The sequence below is a fragment of the Lytechinus variegatus genome, chromosome 8 (assembly GCF_018143015.1).
Source record: "Lytechinus variegatus isolate NC3 chromosome 8, Lvar_3.0, whole genome shotgun sequence".
In the NCBI taxonomy this organism is placed as follows: domain Eukaryota; kingdom Metazoa; phylum Echinodermata; class Echinoidea; order Temnopleuroida; family Toxopneustidae; genus Lytechinus; species Lytechinus variegatus.
Genome location: NC_054747.1, coordinates 14134964 through 14158854, shown reverse-complemented (window position 1 = coordinate 14158854; position 23891 = coordinate 14134964). Strand labels below are relative to the sequence as shown.

At 38.0% G+C, this 23891-nt stretch overlaps 2 protein-coding genes across 2 annotated transcripts; both read left to right on the top strand.

Annotated features, from left to right (window-relative positions):
- Positions 1 to 80: 80 nt before the first annotated feature.
- On the top strand, positions 81 to 6712 carry LOC121420674. Its single transcript, XM_041615336.1, has 6 exons — positions 81 to 520; positions 1553 to 1685; positions 2656 to 2726; positions 3225 to 3785; positions 6307 to 6406; positions 6685 to 6712. Exons 1-6 carry the CDS (start codon positions 178 to 180, stop codon positions 6710 to 6712), a joined length of 1236 nt encoding a protein of 411 aa, XP_041471270.1. The 5' UTR covers positions 81 to 177.
- Positions 6713 to 11298: 4586 nt separating this feature from the next.
- Positions 11299 to 17291, top strand: LOC121420673. The gene is made up of 5 exons (XM_041615334.1): positions 11299 to 11428; positions 11871 to 12107; positions 15359 to 15491; positions 16429 to 16499; positions 16861 to 17291. The coding sequence occupies exons 1-5, from the start codon at positions 11299 to 11301 to the stop codon at positions 17289 to 17291; spliced, it is 1002 nt and encodes a 333-aa protein (XP_041471268.1).
- Positions 17292 to 23891: the final 6600 nt, after the last annotated feature.

The following is a 23891-nucleotide window of genomic DNA, read 5'->3' as shown; positions in this document are numbered from 1 at the left end:
AAAAGAATTTCCAGTTACATTTTACAATTGGTTATAACATTTTCTTTTTTTAATGACACCGAACTGCAAACGTTTCCCAAAGAAACTACATTCCTCGCTTATATTCTGCAACTCTAGAAAGGGACTGCCTGAAACCGAAAAGTCCCATGCATGGCAGCAGAACTTCTTTAAGACAACATGGAGTCGGAAATAAAAGAAATCCGTGAGATCGTTCAAAATTACAAACCGGGTATTACTGTAACAGTTCCCGACAAAATAACATTTCCCGAAAATTTGTTCGTTGGACTGTTTGGCAGGACAGAATGCGGGAAAAGCTCTCTTATAAATTCCCTAAAATTTGCTGTATCAGGTCGTCTGAGAAGGGCACAATGGGTCGACGTTGCAAGTCAAGAGAAGGCAGGAGGCCACACAATGTTCAGAAAGATCGCCAATTTGACCCACTGCATGTACGTAATTGATAACCGAGGCTTAGACGACCCGAGTGCAGAACAAGCACAAGCTGAAATAGCAGCGCAACTGGGTAAGTTAAGTTTTAGTGTTTTGGTCAGAGATTTGAATGATTTCTAAAACGGGGTGCTGGTTTCTGAACAAAAGATTGACCATCCCCTTCCCCCACGAAAAAAATGATTTTTCACTCCCAAATGAATATGACTTTGGTCAGCAAAAATTTGACGAGCATAAAAATAAGGTATCCACCTGACCCCCCCCCCCCCCGAACCCCCGCTTTTCCGTTAACTACTCCCATTCCTAGTTCCCGCTGTCATGATCTGTGCCACGACACAAACAGCGTACTTAATCGTGTAGTAATCGTAGTGATCCTATCAGATCAGCCGTGGTAATCGCATCATCGTCGAAATATTTTAAATTGTTTTGATTTTTTTGCAGATCATTTACGAAAGGCCAATCGGCGTAAATATTCATATCTGAATGATACGCGCCTTAAAACCCAAGATAACAGCAACAACAAAGGATCGTACGGCAATGGGAACGAGATATTACGTTCTGTCGTACGATCCGTTACGAACGTCACGATATCGATTAGCCATTCGTAATTGATTGCGATTTTTTTTAAACCATTCAAACTTTTCCAACATCAATACGAATGCCACAACTGGTGTGATGCGATCTGATACGATCACGACGACCAAGTTTTCACGAATAAGATGCACCGTTTCAATCGCGGCGCTATCGTGACGATGAGATATTAATGGAAGTACAGCAGAGCAATCGTTATAGTGGCAGGTACATAAGTTAAAAAAGAACTTACAAAGCAATTTCGGCAATGAATGGTAAAAGTTTTTTTAAAGGGTCAAAACAGATAGAAACAAGAAAACAAGTTAGTATACTCCGTAGCATTTAATGATTTCATTACTCAAGTGGTCTCTAATGGAATATTAGCATATGATTGTACAGGCAATATCTATTAGAGGTAATCGTAAGGTAAATTCGCTGTACCATATATGCGTACCCACATATTGGAACGCATATTTTTTTCCCTACAAATTTATTACATAATTTAAGCAAACGTTTCATACTTTGCTTCTATTATAAGATGGTCATAGAGGCTACAGCGAACGTGTGCAGTGGGCAACAGACGAAGAGCAATCAAGTTCCGATACGTCATGTACACCAACACTAAACCTTGAAACAGGACACCCGATTTCTTGTGTTATCTTCGTGTTCAGGTATTTACACTGTACACTAAACCTGGCGTACACTATGCGATTCGTTGCGATTTGATTTACAAAGAAATTATAATAACATTTGATATGAACATTCCAACCAAAAATATCTTAGTGATCAGAGATAGGAACAGAGGTACATGTAGGACTAAAGTGAAATACATTTTCATTCTAGTTCGAGCCTCCATGTAAGAATAAACTCAAATTCAATTCAAAATCACAATGACATAATCATTGATCGGCTGCGATTTGGAGCCGATTTGGACTTGACAACAGGGCATGCCGCAAAGCACAATTATGATTTTATTATTTATAACATTGTGCCGAACTTCAAAATAAAGTATTTTTTTAAACTTTAATATTCAATGCAAAATGCGATTTTATATATATATAAAAAAACACTCGTCGTATCGCAATCGCATAATGTGCATTTGTGGGCTAAAGGTATAGGCCTACTTGTTAAGAACAACATGAATCGGTGTTCTGAGGGGAACACATCCTAGGGTGTTATGAATCACCATAAAAAACGTAATGTACGCCAATTGAACTAGCCATTAATTTAACACTGCATGGTGAAAGTGCTTGATAAGTTGTATAATGTCTGGTGTAGGCTAGTCTTAACACCACTTTTTTGGTATTAACACCTACCATCCAACAGACAGGAATCGTTTCTGTCATTTGACTGTAGCGAACGTAGTGGTAGTTCAGCGGAACAACCGATGATGCAGAAACTTTTCAAGCTTCTCGTCGAACATGCGAGCTACCTATTGCTCAAGTTTTCGTAAGATAGAAAGAGAAATGATCAGGACATACTTCTGCAGAAATTCATCAAGTAAAATCAAATGATATTCTGTTTGACATTGTTGAGATAAGTTAATTTGTTTTATCATCATACCGATTGAATGTTGCATCGGTTTTGTTGTTTTGTTATGGTAGCACTTATTGTTAGCAATCATCTTTTTATTTCTTGCAGCGCCATTCACGATATAGAGGCTGACTTTGCAGGGCTTAATCTCGTGATCGATTTCTTTCATCGACACCAAGGTATTCCTCAATTTCTCATTTCGTCCAAAAACCTTCGGCAAATAATTGAAGGCCTACACTGTCACAAGACTAGAAGCCGGCATATTCCCGCATATTTTGCAGCCCTGAGAAGCATAAATGTCTGCAATTTTCATCAATCAAAACAAAACCAAAGGTCAATTATTATACTGTAAGCGATCTTCCTGTTTGTGTCCCATTCATAAAATTTGTCCCCAGCAAAATGATAAATCTTATAGTTTTTGTTTGCATTCTAACATTCTGATATTTGAATTTGCATCATCAACATAACAAAAAAAAATACAAAGCGATGTGTAGAGGTGACATTCATTCGAGGCATATACATGTATTACAAGTTGAGACCTCGACAGATTCGTAATAAAAATACACAGCAATAGGCTAAAAAGAGTGATGATAAAAGTTTTGCCTTAGTAATTATTATATAGAAATCAATTATAGAGAGGATGAATGTCACAGGTACATTTTGTCATTCAACTATAGGTTGCTACCCCATCGCTGTTGTCACTCACGTTGACGTTGCAGAGCGGAAGAACATCGAAATCCTGGTTGCTGTGCTCCGTGTATCAGGGTTTGGTGACATCTATGAGGTGGCTAACATCACAGACGAACACACCAAACTCGACGAGCAATACCAACTCAATCTTTTGTCACTGCTTGAGAGATGCATGACGATCGGAGATAATACTGCTGTCTTCAAGCATTACCAACGAGTAGAAAAGGAGAAAAAGAAAAATATGCTGAAGATGGGTCGTAGAGAAAAGGTAGTAACACCGGAAAACGCTGCGCGTACCAAGCCCACTGACATGACTGAAGACCAGCGACGCAAAAGGGGAGAGGGTAAAGAGACGTTGCAAAAAACGGAGGAGGAACGGAAGGAGATTGACACACTCAAGAACGACTTTCGGATGAAGATGATGGAACTGGAGATGTTAGAGTATGAGCACAAGATGAAGATGAATCTGCAGCAACAAAGGCATGAGCTTGAGATGCAACGGAACGCCCTGGAGATCCGGGAGATGAAACTTCAGGAGGAAGAAAGGGAACGTCTGTTAAGGCCCTAAACCGCAAATTGCACCTATAAACCGCAAATCGCCGCCTAAGCTTGTAGAAAAAAAGTTTAGTCTTGTTTACTCAATAGCAATGCACTCTTTGTAAACTGTTACATTTTCATCTTCTTCTCCAGAACGGCTGGTCCAATCTTGACCAAACTTGGTAGGAATCATCCCTATGCGTAGGGGATGCAAAGTTGTTCAAGGGATACCTGTAGCTCCCATGGGGGCCCTGGGGGAGGGCCCCAAGGGAGAAAACACTGTAAATTTCAAAAATCTTCTTCTCCAGATCCAGAAGTAGAACAGTCAAGTTGTTTTGTGTGTAGATACCTTAATAGGCGAAGAATAAAGTTGTTCATGCCAGTTCCTGGGGTGCCCCCCTTGGGGCCCTGTTGGGGCTTAAAAGTCGGGGGTGGGGCACTTCAGGGAAAAAACATATGTTTTTCTTCTGTTTCAAAATGGATGGTCAGATATCATTCAAACCTGGTAGGAATTATGCTTAGGTGTAGGGGACACAAAGTTGTTCAAGGGATACCTGTAGCCCCCATGGGGGCCCAGGGGGAGGGCCCCCAAGGGGGAAACTCTGTAAATTTCAGAAATCTTCTTCTTCAGATCCAGAAGTAGAACAGTCAAGTTGTTTGGTGTGTAATAGGTGAAGAACAAAAGTTGTTCATGCCAGTTCCAGGGGTGGCCCCCTTGGGGCCCTGTGGGGGCTTAAAATTTGGGGGTGGGGCACTTTAAGGAAAATCCTATTTTTTTTCTTCTTTTTCAAAATAGATGGTCAAATTTTATCCAAACCTGGCTGAAATCATGCTTAGGGGTAGGGGATGCACAGGTGTTTAAATGGTACCCCCTGGACCCTGTGGGGGGCATCCAGAGGCAAAACTGCAAATTTCTACTTCTCCTTCTCCAGTTCCAGAAATGGAAGTTGTGTCATGCATAGAATCTTATTGGGTGAAAAATTAAGAGTTCTTCATGACAGCTCCTAGGATGACCCCCTTGGGGCCCTGTGGGGGTTTCGAGTTGGGGGTGGGGCATTTCAAGGGGAAAATATTTTTTCTGTTGCAAATTTGATGGTCAAATTTTATCCCATATTGATACTGGAATTGTGCTCATGAATAGGGGATGCACAGATAATATTCACATTGTAAATATGGCCCTCGCGGGGACCCTGGGGGGGGGGGTGGGAGAGCCCAAAGGGGCAAGACTCTGTAAATGTCTAACTTTTAATCCAGAAGTATAGGAGTAAGTTTATTGTGTCCAAATACCTTCATAAGTGAAGAATGGAAATTATTCCTGAAAATACCTGGGATGGCCCCCTCTGGGGTAAGGGGGGGGGGTGGGGTGCTCCAACGGTAAATATAATTTGTTTTGTTCTTTGAAATGCATGTTCCAGTTTTATCCCAACTTTGTAGATATGATTCTTATATGTTTGCAATGCAAATATACATGTGCTTGTAAGCTGAGGAATAAAAATTGCTCATGTCACTTCAGAGGGTCTTGCCATTGGGCCCTGTGGACCCAAGTTCAATTTAGGTCCAGTAGGATTTCACAGTTCTAATTGATGCCATGCTCCTAGTTGCACCAAGGGAGCTTGCATCAGCTGAATATCCGTCAGCTCAGGTGAGCGTTAAGCCCCCTGGGGCTCTTGTTAATAATTTCAGGGCGAGAAAATCACTTGTCAGTATTGATGTTTGGATATTTATATTACAGTGGGTTTTGAAGAGTTTTAAAGCTACACGTTCGTCCTTTAAGCAAAAATAGGATTTTCCTTAAAGTGCCCCACCCCCAAATTTTAAGCCCCCACAGGGCCCCAAGGGGGCCACCCCTGGAACTGGCATGAACAACTTTTGTTCTTCACCTATTACACACCAAACAACTTGACTGTTCTACTTCTGGATCTGAAGAAGAAGATTTCTGAAATTTACAGGGTTTCCCCCTTGGGGGCCCTCCCCCTGGGCCCCCATGGGGGCTACAGGTATCCCTTGAACAACTTTGTGTCCCCTACACCTAAGCATAATTCCTACCAGGTTTGAATGATATCTGACCATCCATTTTGAAACAGAAGAAAAACATATGTTTTTTCCCTGAAGTGCCCCACCCCCGACTTTTAAGCCCCAACAGGGCCCCAAGGGGGGCACCCCAGGAACTGGCATGAACAACTTTATTCTTCGCCTATTAAGGTATCTACACACAAAACAACTTGACTGTTCTACTTCTGGATCTGGAGAAGAAGATTTTTGAAATTTACAGTGTTTTCTCCCTTGGGGCCCTCCCCCAGGGCCCCCATGGGAGCTACAGGTATCCCTTGAACAACTTTGCATCCCCTACGCATAGGGATGATTCCTACCAAGTTTGGTCAAGATTGGACCAGCCGTTCTGGAGAAGAAGATGAAAATGTAACAGTTTACAAAGAGTGCATTGCTATTGAGTAAACAAGACTAAACTTTTTTTCTACAAGCTTAGGCGGCGATTTGCGGTTTAGGTGCAATTTGCGGTTTAGGGCCTTAACAAACGTCGCTTTCAAGAACAGTTGCGGAAGATCGAGAGTGATAATCGGGGAGAACTTATCCGAGTCATGGAGGCAAATAATGCCGTCAAGGGCGCTACACTGTTAGAAAAAATAAAAGAAGTTCCTGCAGCAGAGTCTCCAGAACACCTGTAATCTTACCGAATTGCGTAATAATCATTCTGTAAATTCATAAAACAAGAATTTTTCTGCAATTTAATAGAACAGGTCTGTTTAAAAAGGGGAAAAGAGTGGTTTATTCAAGGAAATTTGTAAGATTCCATACATCAAATACCAATTTCCTGTAAGATTACGCAATTCGGTAAGATTACAGGTGTCCTCGAGACTCTGCTGCAGGAACTTCTTTTATTTTTTCTAACAGTGTAGATGTGCAAGGTTCCAACCAGTAATCAGTCTTCCTAGCCCACTTCCTTCATCAGTCGTATTCAGTGACTTCAGAAAATTATTTTGAATTCAGTCGACACACATTGACTGTAGACGTATTGAGCGGACGCATGCGCACAATTTTAAGACGCTCGATGGGCTAGCCCCGCGACAGTTCTATAGAGCTTCTCTTGTTAAGAAGAAACCCATTTCTTTTAGACTAAAATCATTAATATCGACAAATAAAAATAATACACGTACCACTAATTTTATTCCGTAGCTCAACCGGTGGAGCTGAGTGTCCTACACACACTAATAATCATTGAAAAGGGTGGCCCAGATGTAACTTTCCTAAAAAGTATTTGTACTGCAGTATGATTCCTGCAACAGTAATGCCACCAACCTCAAAATGTGGTATATTGATTTACAACAGCTACTCTCGCAGTCCTTTTTAGCACCAATGGAATCTTTCATTTGAACTGGTTCTGTGGAATCACACGTTATCATGGTTATGGGGGGTAGCAATCACGTGTAGGTTTATACAAACTAAGATGGAAATAGGTTTAACCACTGAGTAAAGATTCGGTTATCAGGAGTTATTACTGTCCGGAATAAGGTATTTTACGATTCATTATATCTTTCTTTAATTAACAGTATATGTAAAAGAAAATTAATCTAGGTAATAAGGTTGATTATAAATTGAGTTTTATCGAATGATCATTATACACCTACCGCTTTTAGTCACCTTCCACTAAAAAATCATTATCAGTGTCTGATTATTACCATACATCCGAAGGTCTTTTCCTATTGTAGCTTTTGTAATTATTATTATTAGTTTTGCTCTTATTTTGCCTATATTGCTATGCCTGGGAGACTTGTTGAAAGTGAATTTAAAGGAGATAGAAATAGAAAGCTGCTCCAAACAAACGGGAAAATAAAACATGAGATAAACATAAAAAAATCATCAGTTTTTATCATTCAGGAAAGGCTATGTGTATTATGATATTGCTCAAGAAAATAATATGTAAATCCGAAAAGCAAAGAAAAGGTCATCCATTTTTTGTGTGTACAAAGCTATAGAATCACAACATCTACTGGCAAAAAATGACAAAATAACATGAATGCTGGCTGGAGGCCGGTGAAAAGCAAAATAAAGCGTTTTTGAAAATCCCGTTAATTGAACTTTTTTTTTCAAGCAACTTACTCTGGTGATAAACCTGAACTGTCAACTTCATTTGTGGTTCTGTCAGGGTTTTTAACTTAATTTAGAAAAATATCCATTTACCCATACCCAGCAAAAAAGTTTGTGATAATTAAATATTCAGGAGCAATTAGGGATAACCCGTCCGCATCTTGCGGTCTCGCGAGAATATAAAAAAAAACTAATTGATTTTCCTATACATGTAGAAGCAAAAAAAAAACCGACTAAAGAAATTTGAAGTCACTCCAAATAAACAATGTCGCAAATGTAATAAAGCATATGATCAGGCACAATTGATTACTGGTAGGCCTAATAGAGGGAACCCATATATATTAAATAATTTTTGGAATTTTGAAAGATATTTATTATCATTTTAGTATCATTCCAGTATTATCTATATATACAAACAATAGAATAGCTATGATATCCAGAATAAAATTATTTAATTTGTTGTTATCTTCAACAACTGTTGGGGGCTGGGGTTGGTTGGGGCTTGGGGTGGGTTGGAGCATTGTAGTTTTCTTGGGCGCCTTTGAAATAGATTTGTGCGGTGCTGCCCTCAATTTGTTGCAATGATAATTCAACACTTGTATTGTTAATAGGGATAGATTGAGGGCGGTGTTGCATGAATTAGTTTTGGAAGGGGTTGCAGTGTTTCGGCTTGCCCCGTGTTCCGGCTGGCCCCGGTCTCCCCTACAGTTGTATTTTACAATTTTTGTGTTACATGCATGTTTATCTTTGTAAAGTCACATGGATTGGAAAGGAAGACCTTCGGGTTATAGTTATTTAGTTAATCTTTTTCCTTTCCCGGCATCCATGTGACTCTCCTTATCCTATTGTTTGTATATGTTGTATTATGTTTCATTATGCCGAATAAATAATAATAATAATAATAATACAAACACAGAAATGTTCAAGGGTTATGCTTGACATGATAAGAAAGAGCATCTTTTTCTAAAGGAAAAACAACTTCTTGACCGGCTTGTGACAACAGTCTGCGTTCGCTGAGCGGGAGTGAAACGGGTGCACTGGCCGCGAACTTTCCAGACAACCCGGGGGGGGGGGGGGGGGCTTTCACGAAAGGCTATATTGAGTAGTTTCTCATGGCCCTGGGAAGCGGGGGGGGGGGTGCCTTGTGCATTATTTTACATAGTTCAGCACCACAAGGAATTCTGGAAGGTGCGACAAAATGGAGAAATGTAACCAAATAGTACTGCAACCTCCCATTTTTTTTGCTGGTCAAATTTACATCAGCACAGCAAACCAGAGTCACAAAGTTGTTCCCAGGGCCCTGTGATAGCATTGTCATTAAGGCAGCTGCCATGGTAACGTGGTTCCGCAGCCATTCGCAAAGTAATACAGCAAAGTTATCTTAGCTCTTAATGAAACGAAACCATTGACTTGTGAAGTTATCTCGTTCGTTGAAGTTAATGTTTAATATCAAAGACAAAAGTCACCAGACACAAATCTACAGTAACTAGGCGACTCCATTATTGTCAGAATTGTAATGGAATGGATATGATACGTAGCACAAACGAGACTGGGGAAATGAGTATACATGTACATGTATATAGTTTGAATAAACGAAGTGTTTCATGAACTATCTTGTCTGTGATATTTCTGACAGTGGCGTATACAATTGTCTAACAGTTTGTTTTACGACATTCCATTGAGCAAGTTCATTAAGAATTAAGAACTCTCGAATGGCAACTCGAAACTAAGAGGATATGTTAATAAACTCTTGCACAGTGGAATGTAAATGAAGGAAGCTATGAAACTTTTTTTTATCGGATTGCAAAATAAATTTGGGAAATACCAAGTAATTGAACTAAAGAAAAATGCGAATTCATGAATGAAACGTGAAAATAATTAAAAATCATCCTTATTTTTTGGTAATAACAAAAACACAATTAGAGTTACAAACCATAATCGATACGTAGGACTATTGCCATTAAGAAATGAATAAATGAAAATAATAATAGGTCACCTTTGTAAAGAAAAAAAATGAAATATCAATCTGAAAGCTATATTCACTTCTTACTAGACATCCCTTTTTAAGCGATCAAAATAGTTTTTTTTTAAATATTCATAAAAAGGGCAAATTGTGAGAACTGGTAATCCTCAGCACTATACACGAATGTATTCCGAAACGCGATAGAACTTAAAATGTAGTGTGTGTGAGAATATGGGAGGGCTAGATTTGGTGCGTATTGGTGTGTGTGTGTGTGTGTGTGTGCGTGATAGTTTTAAGTGCATGAAAGCGTCAAGAGAGGGAGGAGGGTGAGAAGGGAGGGGGGGGGATGACTGATATAAACTACACCGAAATAAATTATACTTCATAATAATAATGCACCCTTGAAAATATTACGATTAGAAAGTGGCTTGGGCAGAAATATAAACAAATGTTGAACTAATTGTTAAAAGACCAGCGTAGATAAAATTTGTGATGCTAAATAATAACAATCGTTGCTCTTGATAATAACTATTTATCATTCATCTTTCTTTTTTTAATTATTGGTATGGTAATCACTGATTTATCATTTTTAAATCCAAAATGGTCAATTATAAGACTTTTGGAGAATATAAATAAATAACGGTAAGCATAAATTTACTTTTGAAAGACAGAAAAGAAACCCAAAGATAAATATGCAACAAAACTTTCTTGGGAAATCACTGTTGCCATCGACGGACATCATAAATCACGTGTAACAGAGTTAAGGTGAACTCAAGGTAGCCTCGGGCGCACCCCCAAAATAGCGAATTTTCAGCTTTTTCATTGTAATTCACGACGTTCTTTTAAAATATTTTAAAGCAAATCCTTAATAGTCTATGGAATTGGTATACTATCAGACAGTTAAAGCGAATGAAGCTAGCAAACAAATTGAATTGAATAAGGAAACCAAATCAATTAGAAAGATGAGACATAATCTTTGGAAAGATAATTAAAAATGACCAAATGATAATGATAAGCAAAGAAAAAATGAGTCATTAATTTTTAAGTATTTCTTTTCATTTACACTCGTCAGTCGTCACTCCTACGTAAGTTATCCCAGTGAGAACGCTTTAGATGACTTAATCCTACATGTCCAATACATATATAATCATCGTCAAATAATTCTTGGAGCATGGGTGCGTGTCAGGTGACGTAATGTGACAGAAATATCCCTTTGTAATTTATTCGAGCCATGTGACCAAAAGGGGGTTGGTCCACGCAAGTTTAGCTCCGCCCAGCGCTTTTCAATAGCTAAACATGGTAAAAAAATAAATCATCGTCTGTGTGATGACACTCCCACATTATGAATATTACAATTATCCCATGCATAAATAGAATGATAATCACAAGAATTTCATGATCGATTTTTCATGACCTGACATAATAGATAGCTTTGCATTTTAAAGTTTTTATCCGACATGGCGGCATTTAGCAAAGAGGAGCTAAAAGAAGAAATTCAGGAACTGAGAGGAGAGGTGTTAGAATATGAACCGGGCAAAGCATTGGTGCACCCTGAACGAGTTGAATTCCCGGAGAATCTTTACATTGGTAAACGCTATCTTAGTTCTATACTGTTCCTTTGATTATAATCTTAACCACCATGGGTACGACGTAAACATGAGGAAATTAAACTACAAAAACCATAATATATTTGTAATTTATCTATTGGGCTAATCATCAAAATAATATATGCCGATAGATAGTGCCGATATTTTACAGCCCGTAGATGCAACATTGACCGTTATTCGTACAACATGTCTGCTACCCTAAGAAAATTACGATAAAATACATTATTATCCTTAATTATCATCGTTGATCCGACTGTGTAATACGTACGGCCACATCAAGTTTTGGACAAAGGCCTATTATTTTTTTTTTATTTCACCACATTATGCAATATGATGTGATTACGGTCAAATCATGTTGGAATAGTGTGCGTTTTCATCCACAAATAAAATGCTCTACATTGTTAATGATTTTCTTCTTATAGGGCTTTTTGGTCGAACGGGATGCGGGAAAACATCACTGATAAATTCATTGAAGTTTGCCGCTCATGGAAAATTTCGAAGAGCTAAATGGCTGCAGGTAGCGACACAGGAGAAGGCTGGTGGGCACACCATGTACAGAAGATTTGCTGATATTACCAAAAGGATTTTTGTGATTGATAATCGAGGTCTCGATGACCCTAACACCGATCGAGCAACTGCTGAACTTCTTGCACAGTTAGGTAAGGATGTGCTCGGGGTTGGATAGGCCCTATAATGAATGTAAGCCAATAATATTACTAGTATGTATAGCATATATAGCATGAGGAGCGTTGTGGCCCAGAGGATTAGTCTTCGGACTTTCAAACAGAGGGTCGTGGGTTCGAATCCCAGCCATGGCGTAATTACCTTCAGCAAGAAACTGATCCACAGTGTGCTGCACTCAACCCAGGTGAGGTAAATGGGTACCGGTAGGAAGTAATTCCTTAAAAAGCTATGTGCGCTATGAACGCCTAGCTTAGCCGGGTAATATAGGCATGATAGGAGCGCCTTGAGCACCTTAACAAGGTGGATATGTGCGCAATGTAAATACCCTATATTATTATTATTATTTTGATATGATACACTCTTAAAAATGTTGGGCATTACTGTCCATACAACAATTGGTTAAAACTTTATCCAATTCTGGGTAGTTTTGAATCAAGTATGTGTACTCAGAGTGAAAACTACACAGTAATGGTTGTTAACTATCCCAGAAACTAACCAGAGTTTGATATTTTTAACCAATTGTTGTGAGGACAGTATGTTGGCCAGCACTTTAAGCCCGGGGGGGGGGGCACTTACATTGACGAGTGGATACCATGCGCGACCAAAAAAACACGTAAAAAGGATGTCCTTTTCACGATAGGGCACGTTACGTACGTAACGTGAAAAGGGTGTCAAAAACACAAAAATAATGAAAAAAGGGTATCTATTTCGCTAGGAAAATTACGTGTTTAGGGTCGAATTTGCGGGGATGAAAAACAAAATTAAAATGTTTTATAAAGGATGTCCTTTTTGCCCCAACACTACTTGTTTAGAGTCCTATTTGCGCGAGGTGTAGAAGGTGGGGTCGTACTAAACCAAATAAGGTAAAGCCGACAACCAAAGGACCAGTAACAATAAAACATTCCTGTACTTGTTTAGGAGTTCATTTCAGGGAATATTTGCCAAGAGTATCGTTTTGTTTCCAATACTTGTTAAGGGTAGGGTTTCACACGCCAATACTTGTTAAGGGGTGTATTTTCAGAATATGGAAATTACGTGTTAAGGGTGCTTTTCGAGACCCCATGGTCGCGCATGGTATCCACTCGTGAATGGAAGTGGCCCCCCCGGGACTTTAAGATTGTATTTTTTCTCACAAAATTAAAAATTACGGGTGTGTGCGCGGGTGCGCATGTGTGTGAATGATATGTAAGTGTGGGTATGGATGCGAGTGAGAGTGTGTGCGAGCGTTGCATGATGGATGTTATGCATGTGCGTGTGTGAGATTTTATAGGATGATGCGGACTTGCAGAGGCTTATTTGTGAGTAGGTTCTAATTCGCTTGTGAGTTTGAATGTAGAAGGTGTAAAGGCAGCGCGCTGTGGCAGGTGCGTTTACTTTTCATATTTGAATTATGTACTTTGAATAATTTCAAAAATATACATGTAGTTTATGGGGAAATTCAAAGATTAAAGTATGTTCTGCTTTAACAAGCAGCACGAGCAATAGATGGATAAAAGTTTTATTGTCTGGTATGGGTAGCAGAATATATTGCCGTCCTCATTATCGCCGCATTAGTTACATATGAGTTTCCTATGGGAAACTGGTCTGGTATGGGTAGCAGAATATATTGCCGTCCTCATTATCGCCGCATTAGTTACATATGAGTATCCTATGGGAAAAGCGGTCTGTCTGAATTTAAGGGAGATTGTTGGATTCTTAAGACATTCCAGGATCTGCTAATCAAAAACAAATAGTTGGAGATCTCCGCGCTGTGCGGCCATATATGGCGCCTTTTTGTTGGTATATCGTGTATTTCACAAACGGTTTGTGCTTTATGAGTGCCATGTCTTTTATTTTATTTTATTTCTGCACTCAGGATAAATATGCAACATAACATCTACGTGATTCAATTAAGTTTTACAAAACAGTCAAGCACTAGTCATAGTAAAGCAATGAAAAATAAATATTAACAAGAAGCAATATTCAATGAAAAGAAAATAACAGTTTAAATGAATGCAGGAGACCGCCATCGTGAGCGGTTAAGCTTGAAAATGATGGCGGCCTCGTAAGATGGTACATATATTTCTTTCTTCATTGATCAAGTGGGTGCAATGCAAGTGCAGGTGCGGGTGAAGTAAAGGGCAGTTGAATAATTAACTTGAAGAGCGGGATGCATATGATTCGGGTTTTTTTTTCTTTTTATAGTGTATTTAAATGAGTAAATTGTTGAACACGACTTAGCGTTGTCTGGAAAGCTGTTCCAAATATCAGGACCATAATGTCGAATTGATTTATGAGTTATTAATAACTTATAGGGTTTGTGAGATCATGGACCTATTAGGTCCATGGTGAGATGAAGGTTTCCTGACGTGCGGGTTGGGTAGGAATGAACAGACCTGTTAAACCTATACATATTATTAAAGGACAGAGGAAGATGATTATTAAAATATTTGAACATAAAGTTGGCTACTAGGTTAGTATTGATATCAAAGATATTTAAGGTTTTGAATTTATGAAACAATGGGTCAGAATGAGCAAAGTAATGTGATCCTGTGCACATATGGATTGCTCTTTTTTGTAGTTTAAAGACAGAGTTTAGTTTAAAAGAACCACATTTTGCCCAGGAAGAGTGAATTTTAACTTGAAAATTATCTCAGTACTTTTGGAAACGGACATCGTAACGTGGTTTATGTGTTGATTCCAAGTCAAAGATTCATCCATAATATTACACCTAAAAATTTAGATTGTTTTTTTTTCTGTTCTATGGGGGGGTGCCGTCAATGTTAATGTGAATCGGTGTGTTAATGTTATGGGAAAGGTGTCTGAAATATATACGTAAAATGTGTTTTTTTATGAAGAGAGAGTTTATTGGTTTTGAACCAGTCTGATACGATATGAGAATAAAATATATTGTTGTCCTCGGCAAATAAAACGGAGGATGAAATAGAGGAGGTTCTAATAATGTCGTAAGTGTAGAGTAAAAATAAAAGTGGGCCTAAAATGGAACCTTGAGGGACACCACATCGAACTGAAAGAGAATCAGAGTCGCAACTGTTAAAATCGACATATTGCCTTCGATTATTTAAGTAGTCTTTAAAAATGAGAGACATTGACCTCGTATTCCATAATGGTTGAGTTTGGATAGTAAATTTAATGGTTGAAGGTGTCAAACGCTTTTAAAGCGTTTGAAACCTTCATCGCAAAAAAATGCCAATTATGAATGATTGGGACATACTTTTTCTTCTAGCTGGAGAGCGAGGCTACGGATCCAAAGTCGAATGGCAAGGGGAAGGAGACGAGAACGAGCCAGATACCTCAGAACTGGACTTGGGCCAGGAAAACAAAGGACACCCAATTGGATGTGCTGTCTTTGTATTCAGGTAACCGGTTTACAATATAATATAGAAGTTGTTTTGAGTCAAAGGACGTTTCACCTTAAGGTGATTGTGGTTATAATTATTACTTTTTAAAATGCACTCTTCTCAGAGTGAGTGGGGTAGTGGGACCAGTCTCGATGGAATGAGATTTCAGTCTTTCAAGAGTGAATTTTGAAGTAAGCAAGCAAAGTAAGCATCTTTTTTACACTTTCACTCGAGAAAGGGTAAAAATTCAATCTTGGAATATTGAAATCTCATTACATCAGGACTGGTTCCCCATCTCACTCTGAGACGAGTATGATTGTAGGGACCAGATTAGCTCCTTTTGATTTGGAGAGTATTATAAATTACTAGAAAGAAGGTATGGCTCCTTAATTTTCAAATGATTCTAAACATTACAGTGGTGCGCACTCCGATGACAAACTAAATCATTCAATTCGGTATCTCTAGGGATCTGGATTCTGCGGAAGAAATAGTAGTGTCAGTTTCATTCTAGATCCACGCCTTGGAAAGTCTCGTGAATCCTACATACAATTGGATATGACTAGCCTTTGCGTTTTTCCGACTTTCTTGTATGTAGGCCCATATCAAATGCAGAGTGTGTGATTTTTTTGTTTTTTGTTGAATAATTATAGTTTGTTTTCTTTTGTCATATTCCCCATTCTTCTCTTCACAATTCACCTTGCAATCGTTTACTGGTATTATTCTCGTTATTAACTATCAATATTAATATTGTTTTTATCGTTGTTATTATCATCACTATTATTATAAACATATTTATTGTATTATTAAGAGATTGATATTGCTTTTCCGAGACTATTCAAATTTTCACCTGCTTGTCTGATTTTTCTCCATTCAAAACAACTTTTTATTTAGGTTTTAGTCTATTCAAACCCCATTTAACTTATCAATTTCATGAATTTCTCCCTTTCTGGCACAGCGCTACACATGATTTTGAAAAAAATACTACTGGGTTGATGGAAGTGGTGGACTTCTTACACATATACCAAGGTATGAAATTTATTGCAAAAATGATTTCACTGCTTCGAATAAGAATTAGTCTGTGGAAAGAGAATAGTGGCAAAATAACAAGCTGTGTATATCCGCGAAATGGTTTTGAAAGTGGGGGGGGGGGGGGGGGGATACCACAAAATACGAGTTTGATGAACTTGCAAAGTACCCTTAAAGTCAGATGGTCAAAAGTTTATTGAAAAAAAAGTTCAATGACGACCCCTCCCACCCCCGGTTCCTTTGCTCCTGATTATGTTTGAAAATATCCATGGAGACCTTTGATATTCTTTCTCAAATACAAGCCCGCTTGCATATTTTTGAACATCTTACATATTCTTGCTCCTCATCTTCGTTCTGTCAGGTCGCTATCCAGTGGCTGTCATTACCCACGTAGATGTGACAGGGAAAGACAACGTTGAAACCCTCAAAACAGTGCTGCGCGTGTGTGGTATCAGTGACATCTTCGAGGTCGCCAACCTGACCGACGAAAAGGCAAAACTAGAAGAAGAGTACCAACTCAGTCTCCTGAGCTTCATCGAGAGGTGCATGACAGACGGCGACGAAACACTCGTTTTTAAATACTACCAGCAGAAGGAGGAAAGGCGAAGACAGGAGATCAAGAAGAAGCAAGAAGAAAAGGAGCGAAAAGAAGAAGAGCGGGCACGGAGGGAGCAGGAGCACGAGAAGCACTACGAACGAGCACTTCGAGAAGCACAGGTTAGCAGACAGGATGAGATCAGACGAATTATGAAAGCAAACAGACATAAGGAGGGTCTATGTTCAATATTTTGATTTCTAGGCCTGCCTAAGGACCACGAACCGATCTTTAAAATGGGGGGATGTAGAAAATGGTATTTGTTCAAAATTAAATGGGCAGCCCCCGCTATGTGTATTGGTGTGTGAGCTAGAGTTCATGTGTGGTTACTTTGTTAAAGAGATAGAGAGAGAGAGAGAGAGAAAGGAAGAAAGAAAGAAAGGAGATAGCAGTGAAGGCGTGTAGGCTAATGTATATATCTGAATTTGGGCCTACAAAGAAAATTATGCGCGATTCCAGCAAACATAATCCACAGATTTAGTAATGACTAAATTCTCCGGAATCGTTTATGATATACTGGATTCTAATTTTGATTGTTCAACTAAAGAGGGGGCGTAAAACGGTGGTTTCGACATCTGGCGTGACCAGTGATCACATTTCAATTCCCATTAGGTTTTATTATGCCCTTTAGAAAGGCATTTATTACGCTACCAGGACCCTTGGAGAATACCTTAACACTTTTGGTTATCTGTTTGCTTGCTAGTTAGCAATCAATCAATAAACAAAGCCCCATTAGTACTTAGAACAGTCTAAAGATTGTTTTGATCAGAACCCATCAATACCCAAGTGTTTGTACATACAGTATGAAAGTCCTCGTCAACCATGTGTAAAACATGACAAACATATCAAACATGACATGACTATAAAAAGGTTTCTGGTCTATTTTAAAGTAAAACTATACACTGCAAAAGCTCCAGTGTTGATTTAACACCAGACCGGAATCTATTATGTCCACACCAGAGAAGTATTGAAACAACACCAGTTTGGAATCAAACCGATGCTGTTTCAATACTAATTGGTGTTGTATAAACACCTATCTTGTGTTAGACCAAAACCAAACTGGTGTTGTTTAACACTTCTCTGGTGTGGACATATATAGATTCCAGGGCGGTGTTAAATCAACACCGGAGTTTTTGCAGTGTACGTGTTAAGCATGTTAAGCTTGTGCTTGGTGATCGTTGTCACCGTAGGCTTCATATTTGAACCAGATCTAGATCTACATGTGAAATCAAGATGATATGACAATGTTTCTTTATATATACTTTCCTATTTAATTCATTGTTTGCTGTAAATATGTAAGCTTCAGTCACATTGTACATGTATATATATACGACAATAAATCAACAAATACTATTAACGTATTTTCTACATCAATTTTTTCAGTATGTTCTGGCTCCAACATGTCCCCTTCTTTCATTAATATCGTGAAATGATCTCCAACACACACGTGAACAGATGATGGATTTGTCTTCAGATATGTATGGATGTTATTGTTTGCGGTGGATTGTAATTTCTAACAGTATCTTAGCAGATAATAGACCGTGTAGGACTCATACTGATAGTGAAACAAAATTGATTTTCTGGGCGCGTCGTTGTCTAGGGGTTATGGATCTCGCCTTTGAAACAGAAGGTCGTGGGTTCGAATCTTAGCCATGGCGTGTTTTCTTTCAGCAAGATATTTGACTGTGCCGCAATCGACCCAGGTGAGGTGAATGTTTATCCGGCAGGATTAGTTCCTTGAATGCACGAGCGCTGAAAGGCAGCTCGAGCTAAAGCCGCAGTTATAATAATAATAGCAATGCGCCTCGTAATATATTTTTTAGATATAATGCGCTATACAAATGCCTATTGTTATAATTATCATTATTATTATTATTATAACTTATGTTTGCTTATATTCTTTGCCTCTTTCTGTGTACGTTTAAATCGTTTCTCATACTGAGTCAGTCAGAAAAAAAATGAAAATTTGATGACGCAGACATGAAAACATAGCTTATATACATTTCCTATAGGAGTTTTTCTTACAAATACTTTAACATCAGTATTATGTGGTATATGTTAAAGCTAGGGTTTATCGGGAGGCAGTGGCGTAATAATCCAAAAATGCTGTGGGGGTAAGATATGGGGTATTGGCAAAATTAATAAAAAGTTGTGAGAGAGCAATATCTTTTTAATTAAAAAAATCCAATTTGTGATAGATTTTGATAAAATATTCAGAAAATAACATTATATTCCACCCTTTTGTCTTTCCACTTCTGTTTTCTTTTTTCTTGGTCGTCAAAAATTGGGGGGGGGGGCTAGCTCCCCCCTCCCCATTTGTAAGGTGCTGTCGGGAAGAATGTTGCTGTGTCTTAAAATTCAATATGTGCGAAAGTAAGGCAATGAATGAATCTATTGTCCCTGAAGTAAAAATTTACTACAAAATAACTTAATCAACATATGAATTGATATTGACATTTTTTCTTTATGAAAATTAAATTCATGTTGTTTATTGTAAACATGCAATTATTTTTATTCTTTATATCTTGTAGGATTATGACTATAGAGGGTTAACACTTTTGCAACTATTCCGAATTCCTACTATCGTAATATTTTATCATTTATATTGTACTCTGTTTAACAGTAATTCGTAACTTTTTGTTTAAGATTTCATGAATAAATACCATTATATTTATCATTATCGCATTAGATATATTTTCAAAAAAGATATTGTGTGACCTTAATTAATGCTTTCGATGTTAAAAACCTTGAGTGTTTCATGATTCTACTTGTCGACTGTTTTATCTGACAATATATATATATATATATATATATATATATATATATATATATATATATATATATATATATACGTGTGTGTGTGTGTGTGTGTGAAATTATACATGTACTACAGCTTTGGCAACTCTTTTTTTTTAATATTGTGTGAGAGAAATGGATGAAGAGAACAATGGTAGGCGTAGCTTAAATCAAGGTTCCCCAGAGCTATCTACCCTTTGGAAAAATTGTGATGCCGAAAAAATGTCTCTGCCGGGAATCGAACCCGGTACCCCAGCTTTGAACGCCGGCAGAGACATTTTTCGGCATCACCAATTTTTCCAAAGGGTAGATAGCTCTGGGGAACCTTCATTTAAGCTACGCCTACCATTATTCTCTTCATCAATTTCTTTCACACAGTATTTAAATAAAAGAGTTGCCAAAGCTGTAGTACATGTGTAACTTCACACACTTTGTATACTATCGCCCATACGTGTATACTGTATCAAATCAATAGCCGATAGCTTTGATCCAGCTGAGGCATGGCGGCTTGTCATTGTTCAAAACCTATCTCCACCCGACAAAGGAAATAATTGGTATGCTGTCGAAAATCTGTCTATCTGACGGTCAATCGGATCGGGTCACCCTAGCCACTAACCCGTCTCTGTGGTCTAGTGGTTAAAGCTCCGGCGTTCTAAGCTGGGTGCCCGGGTTCGATTCCTGGCAGAGACATTTTGTCGGCATCACCAATTTTTTCCAAAAGGGTAGATAGCTCTGGGGAACCTTGATTTAAGCTACGCCTACCTTTGTTCTCTTCATTCATTTCTTTCACATACATATTCATACCTTGGTCAGTTCCATCCACTACCGTTGGTTTCACGTTTTCGGCGATCTTCAGGCAGACTGATGGTTTGACGACTTGGTTGAGTCTGCATGCTGCGATGGGTCGTCACACCTGATTGGTTTTCTGGGGGGTCTTGGTCGGTGTCTGTGGCGGCAGTTTGATATTATTTTTGATCTTTTGTTGAGGCACATTTTGCATTGGTGATAATGAAGTACTTCTCTTCTCGGCAGAGATTGTAGAGCCCATTCTTTCTTAGGTTAGTGTTAGACTTCTTCTCTATCCCCCACGTTAAATCAAATTTGGTGTTTGCTTCCTTTAGTTTCCATATATACTTAGAGAGTTGAGTTTTATCTTTGATTTTTTTCGTGTTTCATTGATTTGATGTGATTTCTGTATCTGTCCTTGAACCCCCGCAAGACCATAGTAGCATTTTTCCTCGTTTCCGTGCGGGATGCTTGCTTTGTTGACGAGGGCCGTTTGTTTGATGACTCTCTGGTTGTGTGATTTCATTACTGCATCCATAGAGAGGCCAAAACCTTTAAACGCCATTATCTCGGAATGGCCAAAAGCAGTTAAGGCCCTTTTGGCATAAGGCCGACGAAATTCACCTAAAACAACTTTTTCCTAACTTTGTATTTGCACAATCTGAAACACGTATACATTATGTATGTATATATACTGTATATATATATATATATATATATATATATATATATATATATATATATATATATATTACTGTATATATATATATATATATATATATATATAAATACAAAACACAACAAAAAAAAGTAAGTCCCCCTAAATCAAATTGATGTAAATTTTGAACGGAATTGTTTTGAGATATGATATTTCGTAGGTAGTTTTCTACACATATTAAGCAACTCCTGAAGAAATATGAGATTGATCGGTTGAGTCATGCATGAGTAATCAAAGATTGAATTAAAAATGACCATTTTTGAAAGTCACAAGAATCGTGTTTCAGATTGTGCAAATACAAAGTTGGGAAAAAGTTGTTTTTAGGTGAATTTCGTCGGCCTTATGCCAAAAGGGCCTTAACTGCTTTTGGCCATTCCGAGATAATGGCGTTTAAAGGTTTTGGCCTCTCTAATAATCAAAAGTTTGTGGTCGTTTTTTTGCTTTTGAAGCCAATTTCGATAAACGTGTTAAGTTATTAAGTTTTACATGAAATGTGTTAAATTTATTATAAAATATTCAGAACCCCTAAAATCGGGTTAAGGCCCTTTTGGCATAAGGCCGACGATTTTATGTGATACTGCTTTACTATCCATCATTTAGCCACTCCATACACAATTTTGATATCGTATGTTCATGGTTGAGTGAGCACATCGTATTACGGGGGCCACGGAGCGGTGGAGGGGGTTTAGCCCCCTCCCCACTTTTTTTCAAAAAGCATGTACAAAAATGTAAAAACGACTATACGATTATGATTTTTTGCATGGTCAGCCCCCATCCTCCCACTTTTGGCTCAGCTCCCCCCCCCCCCCACTTTGAAACTGTTCCGCGCGGCCCCTGTATTGTGACGTATCATCATAGGGGGTTATGGTAGTATCCATTACAACTTGCTAAATCATGTTAAAATTTGAAAATGTTGGTGGCTCCCCCGATTATAGGCCCCTCCCCCATTTTTAAATTCTGGGTCCACCACTAATTTGCCCATAAATTAAACTGATCATGAGAAATTGTTACGAAAAGAATACATTCATGCCGTATAAAGAGAATTCATTCCTAAGTTTATGAATGTGCTCGCTCAACCATGAAAATGTTCAAAGTGCGGAAAGTGGGTGGTGATAGAAATGATGGATGATAAAACAAAAACATTTGAAACCGAATTTGCCCTCAATATTCACTTTATTACCCTTTAAAATGAGTCTGTGACATGAAAATACCAATTACCCACTTTGATGCGTGCTCACTCATCCATGAATAAACATGTCGATTTCATTTTTGCACAGAATTCTGCCCTTAGGTTGATAAACATTACTGCCAAATGACATTGCTAAAGACAGCCTTGAAAAAAAAGTTCCATCATATTGAATGAGGGGTTACTTATTCTTAAACATATGCACCCATAATGTACACAAGTTTATGAGAGAAGAAGTCAAAATTTTCACAAATATGAAATGAGGGTTTGTTTCATGGACGGTTTTTGCTACTTCTGCCAACAGTTATTTCATGAAACTTCGCACATGGCTTCAGAGTGACACTATCCAAAAGGCGCGTACACCAAAATAACCATTCAACACGACACAGAGTGGGGCCAAGGCTTTGAACTTTCTTCTCATTTGCATAATTTTCGAATATTGTGTGCTCACTGATGCATTAAACATCGGGATTTTCATGAAAATCAAATCAAATGAACTATGCAAGGAGGTTTTCAACAGATATCCATAGTTACGAATTGCATTTTTTCCAATAACGTAAAAAAGAGAGCATCACATTCCACATGTTTATTCAAGCGTGAATGTTTAATTAAACGCCTTTGAATCATTGAAGCATGTTAAATGGTCGTGAACATAACGAAAAAGTTAAGAAAAGATCATTTTCAGTTACCAAAATGAAACAATACTTGCCTATGATATTTGAAAATCGTATTTTTTGTTTTTATTAAATGTTCATTGAACCGTGAAACGATGAATATTGTTGAAGATACTCTTCCCAAAAATAACTGTCATCATATTCTTTCATTCTTACTGATATAAATGTATAAAAATCCAATTATTGCAAATTTGGACTTGTGTTTATTCAACCGTGAAATTTAGCCAAAAAGGTTGTATCGTACTTTAGAAAGTACCTTTTACAAGCCTTCTGACTATTTTTCATGATAAGAATGTGGAATTAGTTCCAGTAAAATGGAATCAAAGTCATGATTTTTGGCTTGTGACTTTTGAAAAGTGACATTTTTGTCTTCTGACGGTGCTCACTGAAGCATGACGCAAAATAAGTCCACAACATTTACTCAGAGGGTAGCTTATAAAATTACCTACACGCTCATGTAAAAATATACTAAAAACTCGCATTGGTTGGGAAATTATTGATGTTTGTTTAAGGGGGACTTACCTTTTTTGTTGTGTATATATCATTCAGGTTTAAAGTTTGTGTTAAATACTGTAGTTTCAAAATGGCCGCCATAGACATTAACAGTATTATGCACAATGCAAAGTGGGAAACCAAT

Bases quoted from the DNA above. Each gene is read 5' to 3' on its own strand.
- LOC121420674 (XM_041615336.1), top strand. From the start codon at position 178: ATGGAGTCGGAAATAAAAGAAATCCGTGAGATCGTTCAAAATTACAAA. The intron at 521-1,552 runs GTAAGTTAAGTT...TTCTATTATAAG, and splicing joins TGAAATAGCAGCGCAACTGG to ATGGTCATAGAGGCTACAGC. The intron at 2,727-3,224 runs GTATTCCTCAAT...ATTCAACTATAG, and splicing joins TTTCTTTCATCGACACCAAG to GTTGCTACCCCATCGCTGTT.
- LOC121420673 (XM_041615334.1), top strand. From the start codon at position 11,299: ATGGCGGCATTTAGCAAAGAGGAGCTAAAAGAAGAAATTCAGGAACTG. The intron at 11,429-11,870 runs GTAAACGCTATC...TTCTTCTTATAG, and splicing joins CCCGGAGAATCTTTACATTG to GGCTTTTTGGTCGAACGGGA. The intron at 15,492-16,428 runs GTAACCGGTTTA...TTTCTGGCACAG, and splicing joins TGTGCTGTCTTTGTATTCAG to CGCTACACATGATTTTGAAA.